Source organism: Magnolia sinica, chromosome 18, assembly GCF_029962835.1.
Source record: "Magnolia sinica isolate HGM2019 chromosome 18, MsV1, whole genome shotgun sequence".
Classification (NCBI taxonomy): domain Eukaryota; kingdom Viridiplantae; phylum Streptophyta; class Magnoliopsida; order Magnoliales; family Magnoliaceae; genus Magnolia; species Magnolia sinica.
Genome location: NC_080590.1, coordinates 18,792,745 through 18,807,471, shown reverse-complemented (window position 1 = coordinate 18,807,471; position 14,727 = coordinate 18,792,745). Strand labels below are relative to the sequence as shown.

Sequence of the window (14,727 nt, the reverse complement as noted above, 5' to 3'; positions counted from 1 at the left end):
GGGCATATCAAATAATGCTCTTCCGGGGGACTAGATCGTCTTGGGTATCCAAGTTGCATGGTCGTTTTCAGGTGACTAATTATCCTTGGGCATACCCTTAAGTGCTCTTTCAGATGGCTAGTTCCCCTTGGGCGATCTTATTGCCAGCTGGATGAGCATCCCTACATCTGTGAAAATGTGCATGCATTCATGCGTTTAAACAAGAATATCATATGAAATAAATTAATGTAGTGTACGCATATCTTATGAACTTTGTCGTATTACTATGATTGTTATTGTGAAATGTTTCATATAAATTTTTCATGACAGACTATACTTACTTATCATGATGTTTTAATAAATCTTGGGGGTTATACCTCACTGGAATAGTCATTGACATTATCAAAACATATTTAGTAGATACATGATAAATTGATGATATATAGGTTTGAATCTAGTGTAGAGCATGAAAGGCCTTATGATCATGCAGCTCTAAATTCTAGTTTCATTTCATTATTTAGTGTTTTAAATTTTAGTATTGAGACATTAGTTTGTATAAGTTTTCGAGCAGCCACTTGAATATTTTATTGTGTATATTTGTATTTTCTTTTATGATTAATTTGGATTGTTTTTTTGTTTTTTTTTTTTTTTTGCCGAACTACCGATTTTGAGGATAATAATAAAAAAAATGTGTATCTTTAAAAATTAACACTTGGGTTTTCGAAAAACTAGTCGTATATTTAGATTTTGAAAATCAGGGTGTTACAACATATGAATCGTGTGGAACAAAAAGCATCCTGGTTGATTTGTGATCCACATATACTTAGATTACAACAAGCTTACCATGGCATGCATGATGGTATCGATCAGGATATTAGTAAGATGATAACATGCTTACAATGACATGCATGAACAAATCTAACAGAAATTCAAATGGAGAAGCAGCACTGTGGTCAATTATACATCTAACAACAGATGCACGTGAAAAAGACGGTGAAATTTTCAAGACATGATGAGGGGATGACCATGTCAAATGTACTGGAGAGGACGAGTGGCATATACCTCATACATTGAGAGGCCACTTATCAATGGGGACTCTTCCTAAATCATGCCACAAAGCGCTTCACATGTAAGAGATATGCATAGCATCACATGCATACTGAAGTCTCACATGCTGAAAACATACACTCAAAATAACAACTCTCCACTTTCATCCATCCCTTTTTTTTCCCACTACTATTGGTATGAGATTAGAGTTAAAGACTCAAACAGTACATACCGTATAAAAATACATTGAAAATGAATTCGTCGCAACAGTATCCATGTCCATGTTCTACAATCTTCCATATTTTTTGTTGTTAAAAGAGAAGAACAGAATAAAATAAGATTCAACTACTGTATTTTTCCAGGTAGGCAAGATAGATGAGAGTCGCTACAATTAACGAACGCGGAGGAGATAAAGGAAACGACATCTCACTCTCTTTCTCACTCAGTAATTGCACATTAGCAGTGCATTGCACTGAAATCAATGTTTTCAAAAAGCTATTTTGCTGCTGCCACTTGTCCCACCACAAGCAAACCTTCACAACAGATTAACCGGAGCTAAGTAAATCTGTTTCACACTTACGGTGGGCCACAGCGTACTATCCATCAAATGGTTTTCGAAAGGAACCGGCGGACATCTTGTCCCCACATTACGGAAACGCTGAATCACAGTCACGTTCCGTACCAGCACGTGTGCATGTGCACACGTTGGAATTACTAAGAAAACCTTTATTAAATCCTTCTCAACACACAACTATAAGCATATATTTTATCCAGCTGTCTATATTTTTATGATACGCTGCCACACTCCACTGGTGACGGTTGTAACCGGTCTACCAGTCACTCCCGTACATGCGCTGCTTGGCGAGCTTAGGCGTCACCGGACAAAACAGCTGGACATTGTGTGCTTCCACCTATCAATAAATGTATCCAATGACGTGTTCGAATCTTAACGGGTGCCTCCGGTTTGCATGGCCCATCGACTGTGGTGGGACCCAAACTGCCGAAATGAAATTTGGACCACCGAATCATGGGCCCCAAGAAGAGAGAGTAGAGAGTGAAAAAGGTAAAGACTAATTTAGTCAAACTGCATTAAAGTAACAACGAAAAAGTCCGCTAACAACAACAACAACAACAGGATACATATATATATATATATATATATATATATATGACTAATAAATAATAATATAATAATAAAAGGGGGCTCCATTTCCTTCTCTCGTTTTTTTTTTCAGTAAATTCTCGAAATCTCTGACGGGTCGATGAGTCAATGCCCGAACCACCACCCTTGCTCTGTGCTAAAGAAAGAAATTGCTGGTGGTCGCAGATAACAGGAGATGAGAGGGGGAGGGACTTGATCCTTACCACCTAGCAAGGGATTCCACGCGCGGTTCGTTCTTGACTCAGCCCCCCGCTGCGAGCATTTCAAGATTTTCTCCTTTTTCTTTTCTTTTTCTTTCTTTTTTTTTTTCTTTTCTTTTTGGTTGTCCTTTTTCCTCCAATTTTCGCTAACATGATATATGTAATAAGGTGGGGTGTAATTTATTATCCTGCACACACCCTTCTGGAGCTGCAATGGCATGAATGGGATGGATGCCTGAAAGAGACTTCAGTTCTCGCAGTGAAGGGCCCCTTTGATCTTCTGGACAGTGCAGGAAATGAGGTTGTTCACTGTCTCCACTGACTCCACCGTCAGCTTAGCCGTCGGGAGGTTGTTGACCAGGATCTGGAATGCTACCGTCAGGAGCGACCCTCCCACCCTAGGCGACCCGTTGGTGTTACCATGAGACCCACGGCAGCCGGGGCCATCTGGCACGATTGCGAAGCCCGAAGGGAGCAGTGCCACGTACGCTGAATCCCCACCGTTCATCACCACATGCATGGCGGGGATATCAACTGGGGCGTACACCACCAGTGATCCAGCCGCATCGGTGCATGTCTCCTGCAGGATTAGCATGCTACTCTGGTTTGAGTTCATCGCCTGTACAAGTCAACGGAAACCATACTCAGAAAAATTATTTACTTCTATAAACGAATATCTAATGCTTACATGTGGGCCATGGTTCCTCATCTAAAACCGTTGATCAGATGGACCCAAAATCCACTTTGATCCTTAACCCTCTGATAGCGGACATCTCCCGGGTCTGATAATGGTGGGGTAGCAATTTTAACGGCATTCAGACGCACAGGTCAATGGTGAAAGGTAAGCTGCACACCACCTCGTTGTGTTCACTAGGCACGTTGAAGGCCTTTCTTTTTTTTCTTTTTCCCCTTTCCACGTCAAGGATGGGGCCATATTTGATTTCAGGTTAATGGTTGGGGATTAGGAAATAATAATAATTTTGTGGACCACTTAAGAACCCATAAATTAGATTATCTGCAGATGAGATAATTTTCGGATGCTTTAGAATCCGGAAGATTTAAAATTACTTGGACTAAGAGAGTATCCGAAGTACAGTTATTGTTCTAAACGGGAGTGGCAAAGAGAAATTATTTGAGATTGATGACCAAGAAATAATCAGCTTCACTTGGGGAAAATTTTTATGAGATATGCAGTATCTTTTACCTATAGAAATTCCAGATGGGTAGAAGCAATGGTAGGTAAGTACACTTGGTATGGTCACGTGTACACCAAAAGAACTGCACCGTTGGTGCGGCGAGTGTAGGTAGGGTAGTCAGAAAAGACTCGACGACCTACGGTCTTCTCGTGGTTGTGGCCGTTGAGAGAATGGAATGGTCGATCACTATTTGTGTGGCGGACCCGATTAGTTAGGATAAGGCCTAAATGATTATTATAATGTTAGGATATAATACTTCGAAAAAAAAAAAAAAAGAGATCCTACAATAATCCCCAATCCCAGGAAAATAGTTAAGATGTGGAGGCCTGAGGAATTTTAGGAGCAGTCATTCCACCAAGCCCATCGGACCGCCATTTAGGATTTGCCATAAACCATGGCCCATGTGTATGGAATCATGCACGCCAATGCGGAGGTCCAAGATCTGGGACCCCACCTTGGATTGGGATGACCCCAGAAATATATATATATATATATATATATATATATATATATATATATGAGGTCTAGGTTTGGAAGTCCTGACCCCAATCAGTGGCCTACAACTACAAATATGCACCAGCGATAAACCTGCAATGAAGGGGAATTGTTTGGTGTGACATCCACATCCAATGGGGTCCGGTGAACAGTGTGGATTGCCAAACCCACATAATTGCCAACGACCCGAGGTAAAATTTGATTTATGGGCGATAATGGTTTCACCCAATTAAAATATGATTCCACAGGCTATGATGAGGGGAAAAAAACGAAAGAAAGAAAGAAAGGACAAGGAAAAAAAGGCGTGTAGAAGAGAACACAGGAGAGCGTGAGAGTGTAATTTTCTGGCGACGTACAGATCATGCACTCAGCTTTTTATAGGGGTCTGAGCGCCTGCTTCATGTAAAGGGAAATCTTACAGAAAAAGGGTCCCCTCAACCCCTGAATCTCTAACGTCAGAGGGAGAGAGAGAGAGAGAGAGAGAGCAGGTGTCTCATTTGCCTGCTTTTCGGGGGTGGAAAAGATGGCAAAAAGCCTTAACACACTGCTCCTAGCCTTTTCCCAACAGACGAGGGAAGCTTACGTCCGACAATCACAACCGTCCCTTTTTTTAGTTATATACTATTCACACTTGTTCTGTAATGGATTATTTTCGACGTCTGTGCAGATGTACGTAAAACATTGTAAGGAAAATTTCAATTCAGTGTGGGGCATATTGAAAATTCTAAAGATCGACGATCAGGATCGTTTTGAAGTGTGCTTTGCGGGCCATTAGCTTATTATTGGTCAGATTATAGTCGGTAGAGGGTTCGGATTGGACCATCACTGCAAGTGGGCGCCACATGCTGGTGATCATGAGCAGCTAGTAAGAACACGCTAGGGGCAACCGTCCATCGGCGTGCTTTTGGGCGCAGAAATCAGGCTGAGACGTCAATTCACCCAAAACGACAGATGAATGGAGGTCATAATGAACTATCGAAATTCGAAACTGAAGGACATTTTCGTAAACAAACGGAACGAAACGCAAATTACCTACGCGACGGGCCCACAAAGGACACGATGAAAGGTTTTGAAAAAAAAAAAAAAACATATTCAATTCTAATGAAAAACTTTGGAAGGGCCGTAAAGGCTTCTATAGTAAGCGTCCCATTCCCACTATTTCAATGGATGTGGTCCACTTGAGCTTTGGCTTTGTCCTATTTTTGGATCAAATGATGGACCCAGTGGATGTCTAACAAATATCACGTTGGGCACGCATTTCCTTTTCTTGCACTAGTTTTAGCTGCAACGACCCCGTGGGCCCCACCATGATGTATGTGTTTTATCCATGACATCCATGCATTTTTCTAGATCATTTCGGGACATGAGACCAGAAATAATTTAAATCCACATCTCGGGTAGACCACACCACAAGAAACAGCTGTGATTGAACGCCCAAAACTAAAAACTTATATGGCCACTACAATGTTTATTTGCCATCCAACCAACAGGGATGAAGGGAAAACACACATATCAGCTTGATCCAAAACTTGTGGCCTCCGGGAAGTTTTTAATGGTGGCCATTCAATCACCACTATTTCGTGTGGTGTGGTCCACCTGAGATTTAGATATGCCTCATTTTCCGAGTAATGCCCTAAAATTAGCTGGCAAGATGGATGGACAGCATGGATAAAACACATACAACATGGTTGGGCCCACAGCACAGATCTACCAAATCCAAGCCATGGGCCCAGAATCAGGCAACTCGGAAGGCGGGCCATGTAGGTCAATACAGGCCGCTTACTGTCTACTCTGGCCCATCAATTTCTCGTGCATGTGGCCCCAGCCAAGTGGACCAGACCAATTTTTAGGCCTTGAACCCCATGGCGCAGCAAAACATACGTTCACATCTTTCCACGCATAAACATGCCCTAGCAATTGTATTGAAGGAAAGAAAACTCACACTGGCACGGAGTAGAGAAACGCAGTTGCCGTGGTCCTGCCCCTTGGCAATGTGAGCCATCTCTTGCATGGGCCCCCCATTGGAGAGTATGTCCCACTCACTCCTGAGCCTCTCATCACGCAGGAAGTCAAACAGGCGCTGTGGTGAGACAGGGAGCCAGACGGATGTTGCTGCACTCAACACGACCCCAGACGGCTCCCCGGGATCATCCACACTCTTCCTCGTCATCACCCGCACATCTTCATCCACATTGCCGGCACAAAGCTTGTTCCATTTGTGCACGGTCGACGCGCACACCCCCGCACAGAAGTTGTCCGTCATGCGCTGCGCAAGCTTCAACATGCTGCGGCGACCACTTGGTGTAATAGCTGCACTCAGAAAATCTTGTTATTTGCAAAATCAATGGTGAAGATCAGATCGGATCAAATGAGATAGGATGGTCAACCACTACTCACCGGTGTGGTCCCTGGAAGGAACGGTGGAGGACATAAGGATAGCCAGGCATTCACATTGTCTCTGGAGAGTGGCGACCCACCTCTGGGCCCCAAAACCCATGCCAGCACTGAGCAGCGGACGGTAGAGGTTGTGCACTGCGCTCTCGTCGTACTCGGTATGTTCCACCCACGTAACCTGCGCCCACGTTCCAAAAGTTACTCTCCCATTTCTCTAACGTGCGCCATGGGGGCGCACTTTGCTCACCCGCAATACAAGCCCCGTGACACTCCCCAAGCAAGAAAAGACGAGAGTACCCCCTCCGTATTTCAGGAATGCATTTCGTCAACCTTCCTTTTTTTTTAAAAAGGCTTGAATTAGAAACTACGTGCATTGACTCTTTACATCAGGAAGCTTGAAAGGGCCAGTGGATGAATAAAACAAGCGAGCAAAAACGATACACCATGAAAAGCCTCTCTTCTATTACTTTATATCTTGCCCAGAGATCTCTTCTTCTTCTTTTTTTAATCTTGCAACTCAACTCGGGTTCATAGCATGTGATACGCCCCATGGGCCACACATGCAAAATATGGTTGGCTAATCCAAAACATCCACCACCTGCGTGCTATGCGGAGGGGCCTATGGTCCAATCATAATGCTGACGAAAGTGATCCTGACCATTGATCTATGCAAATCATTTTCATTTCAATTATCCACCTTCAGCTACGCATAGTCACATATCAATGGTATATTTTTTTCTTAAAAACATTGGAGGGTCTTGATAATCAGACCATCTCTGCACATTGGGCCCAATGAGGAAACGGAGCCACACATTTTGATGATTGATGGTGGATTGATATTTTACACCCAATCTTTTCGATGCACACACCCTTCCTTTTTGTCAAAACATTGGGTGGCGAGAATACATCATTTCCCGAAACACAATATAATATGGGCATGGCCACAGGTACCCATAAGCATTGAGAAGTGAAACACGGTGATAGACTCGTGTGGGTACTTCTCACTTGCTTAGGAACCTATCAGGGCAAATGACCTACCGTGCATGAAATTCAACCTGGGCATCAGATGCATCACCCCTTATTTTGGCTGGATCACAAAAATAAGGTTGATTCAACACTCGGGTGGGCCAACTGCAGAATTATACCTGAAAACCACTAAATTCACATAGTTTGACCCACCTGAGTTTTGGAATACTGTGATTTTTGGTAAACTCTTTCAGCCTGAAGAGGCACATCAGATGAATGAATTGGATGACATAAACACACCACGATGGGCCCTACACAAAACTAATGCTGGGACCCACTTCTTTCTAGGATGTGGCCTACCTGAGCTCAGGATGGTCATGATTTTGGGCTCTAAGGTGACCATGAGGCAGTATATCCAATGGATGGGGTGGACCTGATGTCAGTTCCACCCAAGTGTCTCTCAGTGCATCAGGTATGCTAGCATGGCTCATGGGAAACAAAATCAAAGTAAGAATGGCTGGAACCAGATCATGTATAGTTTTCTCCAGTGCTCGGTTCCAGTGAAGATTTAAATATTGAGGGAAAATCAGTGATGTATCATGGGTGAGGACTAAAATATTAATTAAATGTGATAAAATACATGGAAGATTATAAAGTTACACATAAAGGCTGTGAAATTAATGTGTCCGAGGCAGAAAAAAACAGGAGTAGAGGCTTCCATGAATAAAAAAAAGACCAGAAGAAGAAGGTGGTAGGTACTCTCGATTCCCTAAAGCAATGACAAACTAATTGAATAAAGACAGTAAGCAAACTGCGGTATTAAAAGAGAACAGGCTGCTGTAATTAAGGCAGGAGAAGAAGCATCTAAGGCATAAAATAATAGCACAAGAAGGACTAGATTCTCGAAAGGCTTCAAAATATCATTAGTTTATCAGCAGCCCTGGATACAGTATTCAGAACTGATGACTAAAATCTGTTAGATTCGTGGGCACCTGACCCAACGAAATTCTCGGGAGCACGAGCTCGAGTGGCTTGTGATTGACCAAACGAACGGTGCAAATACCTCTAATCTTGTCTGATAGGATTCAAGAAATGGATGACTAAGATCCAAACTACAGCTTTCCCAATAACCCATTTCGAGACACTTGGGAACAGCGGTTGTGATTGACCTATAAACCTAGTCCTACACAATTCATGAATTTTGTAACTAAAACCGAATATACAATTCCATGGGGCACCAATTTGAGAAAACAACAAAAATATTAGGGCCGATTTGGTAATGCCTAAAAATAAGTTTTTCTCATTTTTATTAACCATAATTATGCATTAGGGATCATAGTTTATATAATATGGTTATCATGATAATTTTTAAAATGCCATTTGAAAAAAATCTCTAATACATAATTAATGTTAACTAGAATGAGATGAACTCATTTCTCAGCGTCTACCAAACAGGCCCTAGGATGTTTGCTTGAATCTATGCTTAGACAGTGTGGTTGAGAAGGCCTTACTTTTGAGTATCCATTGGGCATGTCTTGCACAACGCAGCCCGAAGGGAGCCTCCTGCAGTTCATATATGATGCACTTGGGCTTTCTCTAATGCTATCAATCGACACATCAACAACAGCCCAAACACCCTCAGCATGCTGTTTGCAGAACCTGAGGAAGTTGACCTCGCGTATAGGGACCAGTGGCGACAGAACCTGCAATTCTGCATGCATCTGCACATGAGCCAGGTAAGGTTAGAGAAACAACGGGCATCCAAATAATTGCCAAAACAATGCACATCTATTTCAAATTACAAGTTGCACTGTGAAGTTGAAGTACAAGGGGCAGATATAACTCACAAGCTGAAGTACGCCATTTCTAGTGCCGCCCATGCCATTGGATATCACATCAGTAGTAGTGGTTCTTGCGATCATACAAGGAAACATTTCCGCCCAGCGATTCTGTAATGAACCACTACAATCAATTATTCCAATAATGAAATTTCTAGGTTGACCACTCTATAATCTACACATTTATTCAAAGCTACCAGCATCAAAACCATCACAAACCATGCAATTTCAGAATACAAAATAATGCAAAGCCCCAAATGGGTGTGGAATCCAAGGAAGTTCAAATTACTAAGATAATAGCTCAGTTTAGACAAGTGCTGATTTAGAGATGGTAAATAGCAGATTTTCTTTTACCAAATCAGAAGCCAATTTGAATTTGCTAGAAAAAGGGAATGGAAGATGGTGAATACAACAAATACATTTATTTCACTTAAAAAGATGACAGCATGCCCTCCATCAGTCAACAGAATAGCCAAACGGTACCAGGAAAATTAAAAGATTCAGCAGAAGGTGAGAAATCATGAGGCAAAAAGGATGAAATTGCTTACCGCATCCATCAGCGTTTCTACGAGGGCCAGGCTGTTGATGATCACCATCCCAGACTCCCTCGTGGCCTCAGTCACAAACCCAACAGGTTTAGGCCCAATGGACCGGGGGAACAAGCGCAGATACTCTTCATAGTTCAATGTATCCTTCCCTCCTTCCAAACTGGGAATCCAAAGAGGGTCTTCAGTCTGCACCATCTTAACCAATTCGTCCATGGCAGACAATGCGAGCTCCAAAAACAATGATCTCTCCAGAGACCTCTCCAGGCCCATCACGTTCCCCGGCCTAGCTGTGGAGACTGCAGGAAGCGTGCTCGAAACCCCGGCTCCAAAATCAGTTCCCAAGGGCAATGTGGTAGCCACAGTGCTCAAACCACCGAACCCGTTGCTCCCAACAGCGAGCTCCAAAGATGAGATCGGCATTGGGGGTGGAACGGAATTCGCCATGGATGAGACTGGCCTGCCCAAGAACTTCCCAGCAAGGGCGCAGACTCGGTCCAGCTCATCTTTCAGACGGGCATTCTCTATCCTAAGGTGTTGCTCTTCCAAAGACACATCACCAAGCATTGCTGGCCCACCACAGCTGCTGCAGATCGGATTCCTCATCGCGTCCCTAATTGACATGTTCTCTGCTCGAAGCTTATCATTCTCTTGCCTAAGAATTGAGTTCTCGTGGCGTTCAAGTTGGGTCTGCCAAAGCATCAGATTTTCAGGTTCCATCTCAAACAGATCTACAAAATACTACAAAGAAAAGAAAACCCACAACAGAAATGCTGAAAGGAAACCTACCTTCATCTGGGTACGACGATTCTGAAACCAGAACTTGACTTGCCTGCTCTCCAAGCAAAGCCTCTTACTCAATTCCAACCTTTGTTTCTCATCAGGATGAGGGCATTCCTTGAATAGACTGTGAAGGCCCCGAAGAGAAATCTCATCAGAAAAACGAGACAGACCCAAAAAAGTGGAGAAGTAGGAATAGAATAGAGAGATCTTACGCTTCAAGCTCTTGGATTTGTTGCGGTGTGTGACGATGGTATCTCTTCTTCCTCGGAGGATTATCTGCATCTTGGTCATCACCAGATCCGCCATCCATGTTATCGCTTCCAGATCTGCTCTCATACTCTTCTTCCTTATTCCTCCCGGAAGGCAGCTCAAAATCTCCTCCCCCACCACGACCCATCTCCCCCGACCCGTCCATGCTTGTTTTCTGAGAAACCAAAGGGAAAAAAAGAAGCAAGAAGGGAAGAAACACACATCAAAATCAGCTATAATAAATTTAAAAAAAAAAAATTTAAAAAGTAAAAAATAAATAATAAATAATAAACAAATTTTTTTTTAAAAAAAAAAAAAAACAACAACAGCATACAAGAAGAGGAAAAAAAAAAAGAAGAAGAAGAAGAAAGAAAGAGGGAGAGAGAATTCAATCCTACAAGAGCGAGAGAGAGGCCTGGGGAGTTGAACATGGACTTGGCGAGTGCAGGGGCAACAAGGTGTGGCTGCACGATTGTTCCAGCCGGCATGTTGCTGTAAGGCAGATCGGCCACGACCCTGGCACCAGAACTCTTGTCGAGAAAACCTCCAAAACTCATCAAAAAATCCCTTCTTTTCGCTTTATTTCTCTCTATCTTTCTTCACTTCAGCCAACTCCCTCTTTCAGATCTCTTCACTTCTCTTCCTTCTCTTCCTGCCCCACCTCGAAATCCTTCCTACACAGACCTAGAACTGCATTTCCCAACCCTTCTTCTCCAATTCCGGACCCTTTCAAACCATGCAACATGCTTTCAATTCCCAAACACCCGACAACCCCTTCCAACCATGCAACCAGACCAGAGAAAAGAAGGAAAAAAGACAGACCCAGAACCCAAAAACCTCAGAAAATGAAAATGAAGAAATCCAAGCAGAAAGAGAGTGACAAAAACAAAAAGAAGGAAAATCCTAAAGAGAGAACAGAGGAGGCAGAAGCGTAAAAGGGAAACCCGATTATGAACAAATGCCTCCAACTCCCTCTCTCTTGAGAGAAAGAAAGAGAAAGAAGCCAAGCAAAACCCCCTCTCTCTATACAAGCTTGCTGTAGCACTTCCTTCTCTCTCTCTCTCTCTCTCTCTCTCTCTCTCTCTCTCTCACGCACGCACGCGCGCAAAGAAAAGCCCTAAAAAGCAAAGAAGAAAACCCTAGCTTTCTCCACTCTTATCTGGATTGCATGCGACTGCAGAACTCGCCTCAGCTTCCTTCCAAAAGGAGAAGAAAAAGGAAAAAAGTAGGGCGATTGCAGAAACAGAAAAGGCGAAGATAAACGTATGTGTGGACTCTTCGAAGCCTTACAAATACAAAATCCCAAAAGAAAGAGAGAGAAGGGGAAAAAAAGGGCTGTTTGGTTGACCCTCGCTTTTTGTAAGAAAAAGAGATTTCCAGCCTAGACGGTGTGAAAAGTACTCTCTTTCTTCTCTCGACCCTTTTTTACGATTATACCCCTGGTAAAAACGCCAAAAGATAAAAAGCAGTGATTTCAGATCCGCGGATCTTTCTCCGTTGTTTTTCTCCGTCTCCCTACCACAAAAACGTCGGGATCTGTACTGCGAGTAGAAAAAAAAAAGCAAGGAAAAAAGATGAAAAGGAGTCTGCCCGCAGCTGACTTACAACGACTCCAGAGCCGCTTCGTTAGTCAATGGCACGAGAAAACGCCTCTGACCTTTTCAAACGAAACCCAAAACCTAGCTTCTGCTTTTTTCTAACTATTCATAATGCCTTTCTTCTCTTCGGCTTCTCGTTTCTTGAGAGCCGGTTTCCGGTCGTCTCCGCCGGTTACCGTCGCAGCTCCGTACGGTTCTCTGCTTTCTTTTGGAAGGAGGGATGAAGGGGAGCTGGAAATGCTGGTTTTGGGCTTGGCTTTGCTTTCTGTGGTTGTACGGGAGCGTGTGTATTTATCACGGTTTGGGGGGCGCGTATGCAATGGAAGTGCGATGCACCGGTAGCGTAAAAAGACAGCCGTGCACTCGTGAATACTTGTAATGACACATATGTCCTTTTACGAATCTTAAGTCGTGGTGCTCTGTGTTAGTTTAGCACCGTTTACACACATGGCCTAGCGCTACGAAGGCTACAAATCGTTGACCTGGATGGAGGATAAGTGCACCCCGAGAATCTACACTAACATGATGATTGTAATTATCGAATTTTTCTTCAAATTTTGACCGCTCACTACTTTATTTTTAATCATTCCTTTGATAGTCATTGATTGGACGGTCAAGCTTGCTTCGTCCTTGTGTTTTTAGTTATATGCCATTGACAGTACGATGGACAATTAGATTGTGTGTAGATGGTTGTAGGTTGATGCTAACAAGTCGGGTAATGCAAATTTCAAAGTAGTGGTGGACTATCATAGGAATAGTGGGAATGTATGTATTAGGCTCATTATACGGTTGCAAAGTATGGTTAGGCCTTCATTTTGTTCACTTGATGAGCAAGAACATCCCTTCATATCATCACTGATTTACAAACGATGCCCCCAACAATTCCAGTTTAGGGCCTGTTTGGACGCGCAGATTAGGTGGGAGTGAGTTGTATTATGATGGATTGCACGGCTTCCCATATCATAAATGAGTTTGTCAGTGGATTACATGCAATCCCACTGGATTGCTATATCCATCGGCCCATCTACCGCCGTGTTTGGACGGGCGGACGGGATGGGATTTCAAAAGCGTCGGCGTTCGCACTGGGTCCTGTTGGGACGTGTAATGGGCCACCATCATGCATGGTTCGATGATCAGAACTGTCCAATGCATCCAGGAGGTGGGGCCGACCATACCCATGGAGACCTTATCCTCCCACGCACAGGTAGACACGATTTCCACCGTCAAATGCAAGACGGACGGTGGAGTAAAAGATTATGTGGGCTACACTGAATTCAATTTGAAACCAAACATTTCCGACTAGTTTTTCAACGTGCATTCAGTGGACGGAGTGGATTTCCCTGAAGACATCAATCATGGGCCCCACCATCAGCATAGCGCAAGAAATTGCGCAAGTCCCTGTGTCCGTGAAAACCGACTTCGGTGGGCCATTATGCGATCTTGGTAGTGATCGGATCAGCAATCCAAACCGTCCATAATCTCCAAAAGGGGGTCACAACCCTTTGCATGAAGTCAAAATGGACGGTGTGGATACTCCCTTTGCTGCACAACGTGCGTAAACAGAGTCGGTTCGTCCGGCTCCAAACCGACCTCCTCCAGTCGACGGGATTCGCAATCCACCGAATCCTCTCCCGAAGCCAAAATCTCACTCCCATCCGTCGTCAATACCGCGCCGCCTAAACAGAACTGCAGGAGGACGGGGTGGGATTTCAAAACCCTATCCCACGTACTCCACTCTACTCCCACCTAATCCGCGCGTCCAAACACGCCCTTAAAGAGCTTACAATTCTGGTTTAAAGGGCTTAGCTTGATGTGTTCTATCAAGTTTAAAGCCATTAGCATATTGGTTAGTGAATTGGGATCCTTTATTTGACTGGAATAGGGATTTCTTGTTTTCCTACAACATGAATGGGCCATGTCGTCAATGATGAAATCTATTAACATAAGTAGTGATGACATGGCCCAATTGTATAACATTTAATAGAAATTTTCTATTTTTGGATAACAAAGGATCTAGAATCATTAGTTAGCAATTAGTAACAGAAACAACCTAAGTGCAGCTATCAAGTATAAAAAAACTACTTGGAAAAAAGGTCAATGTGAATTTCATTATAAGGTGGGCTACTGTAGGAGCATTGTGAATGTTGGCCACGCAAGATGGTGGAATGCTACCATGTTAATAGTTTAAAGAGCCTAGCTTAACACGTTCAATCAATCCTAAAGTTTTAGGTACATATCCATGCTCCTAACACACTCAAATGAGAGAAATCTAAAC

At 43.3% G+C, this 14,727-nt stretch overlaps 1 protein-coding gene across 1 annotated transcript; it reads right to left on the bottom strand.

Annotated features, from left to right (window-relative positions):
• Positions 1-2,081: 2,081 nt before the first annotated feature.
• On the bottom strand, positions 2,082-12,696 carry LOC131234049 (homeobox-leucine zipper protein ANTHOCYANINLESS 2-like). The gene is made up of 9 exons (XM_058231017.1): positions 11,253-12,696; positions 10,818-11,029; positions 10,612-10,729; positions 9,826-10,512; positions 9,287-9,388; positions 8,951-9,160; positions 6,477-6,651; positions 6,022-6,389; positions 2,082-3,007 (listed from the first exon to the last, which is right to left on the bottom strand). Exons 1-9 carry the CDS (start codon positions 11,409-11,411, stop codon positions 2,636-2,638), a joined length of 2,403 nt encoding a protein of 800 aa, XP_058087000.1. The 5' UTR covers positions 11,412-12,696; the 3' UTR covers positions 2,082-2,635.
• Between the last annotated feature and the right edge of the window lie 2,031 nt (positions 12,697-14,727).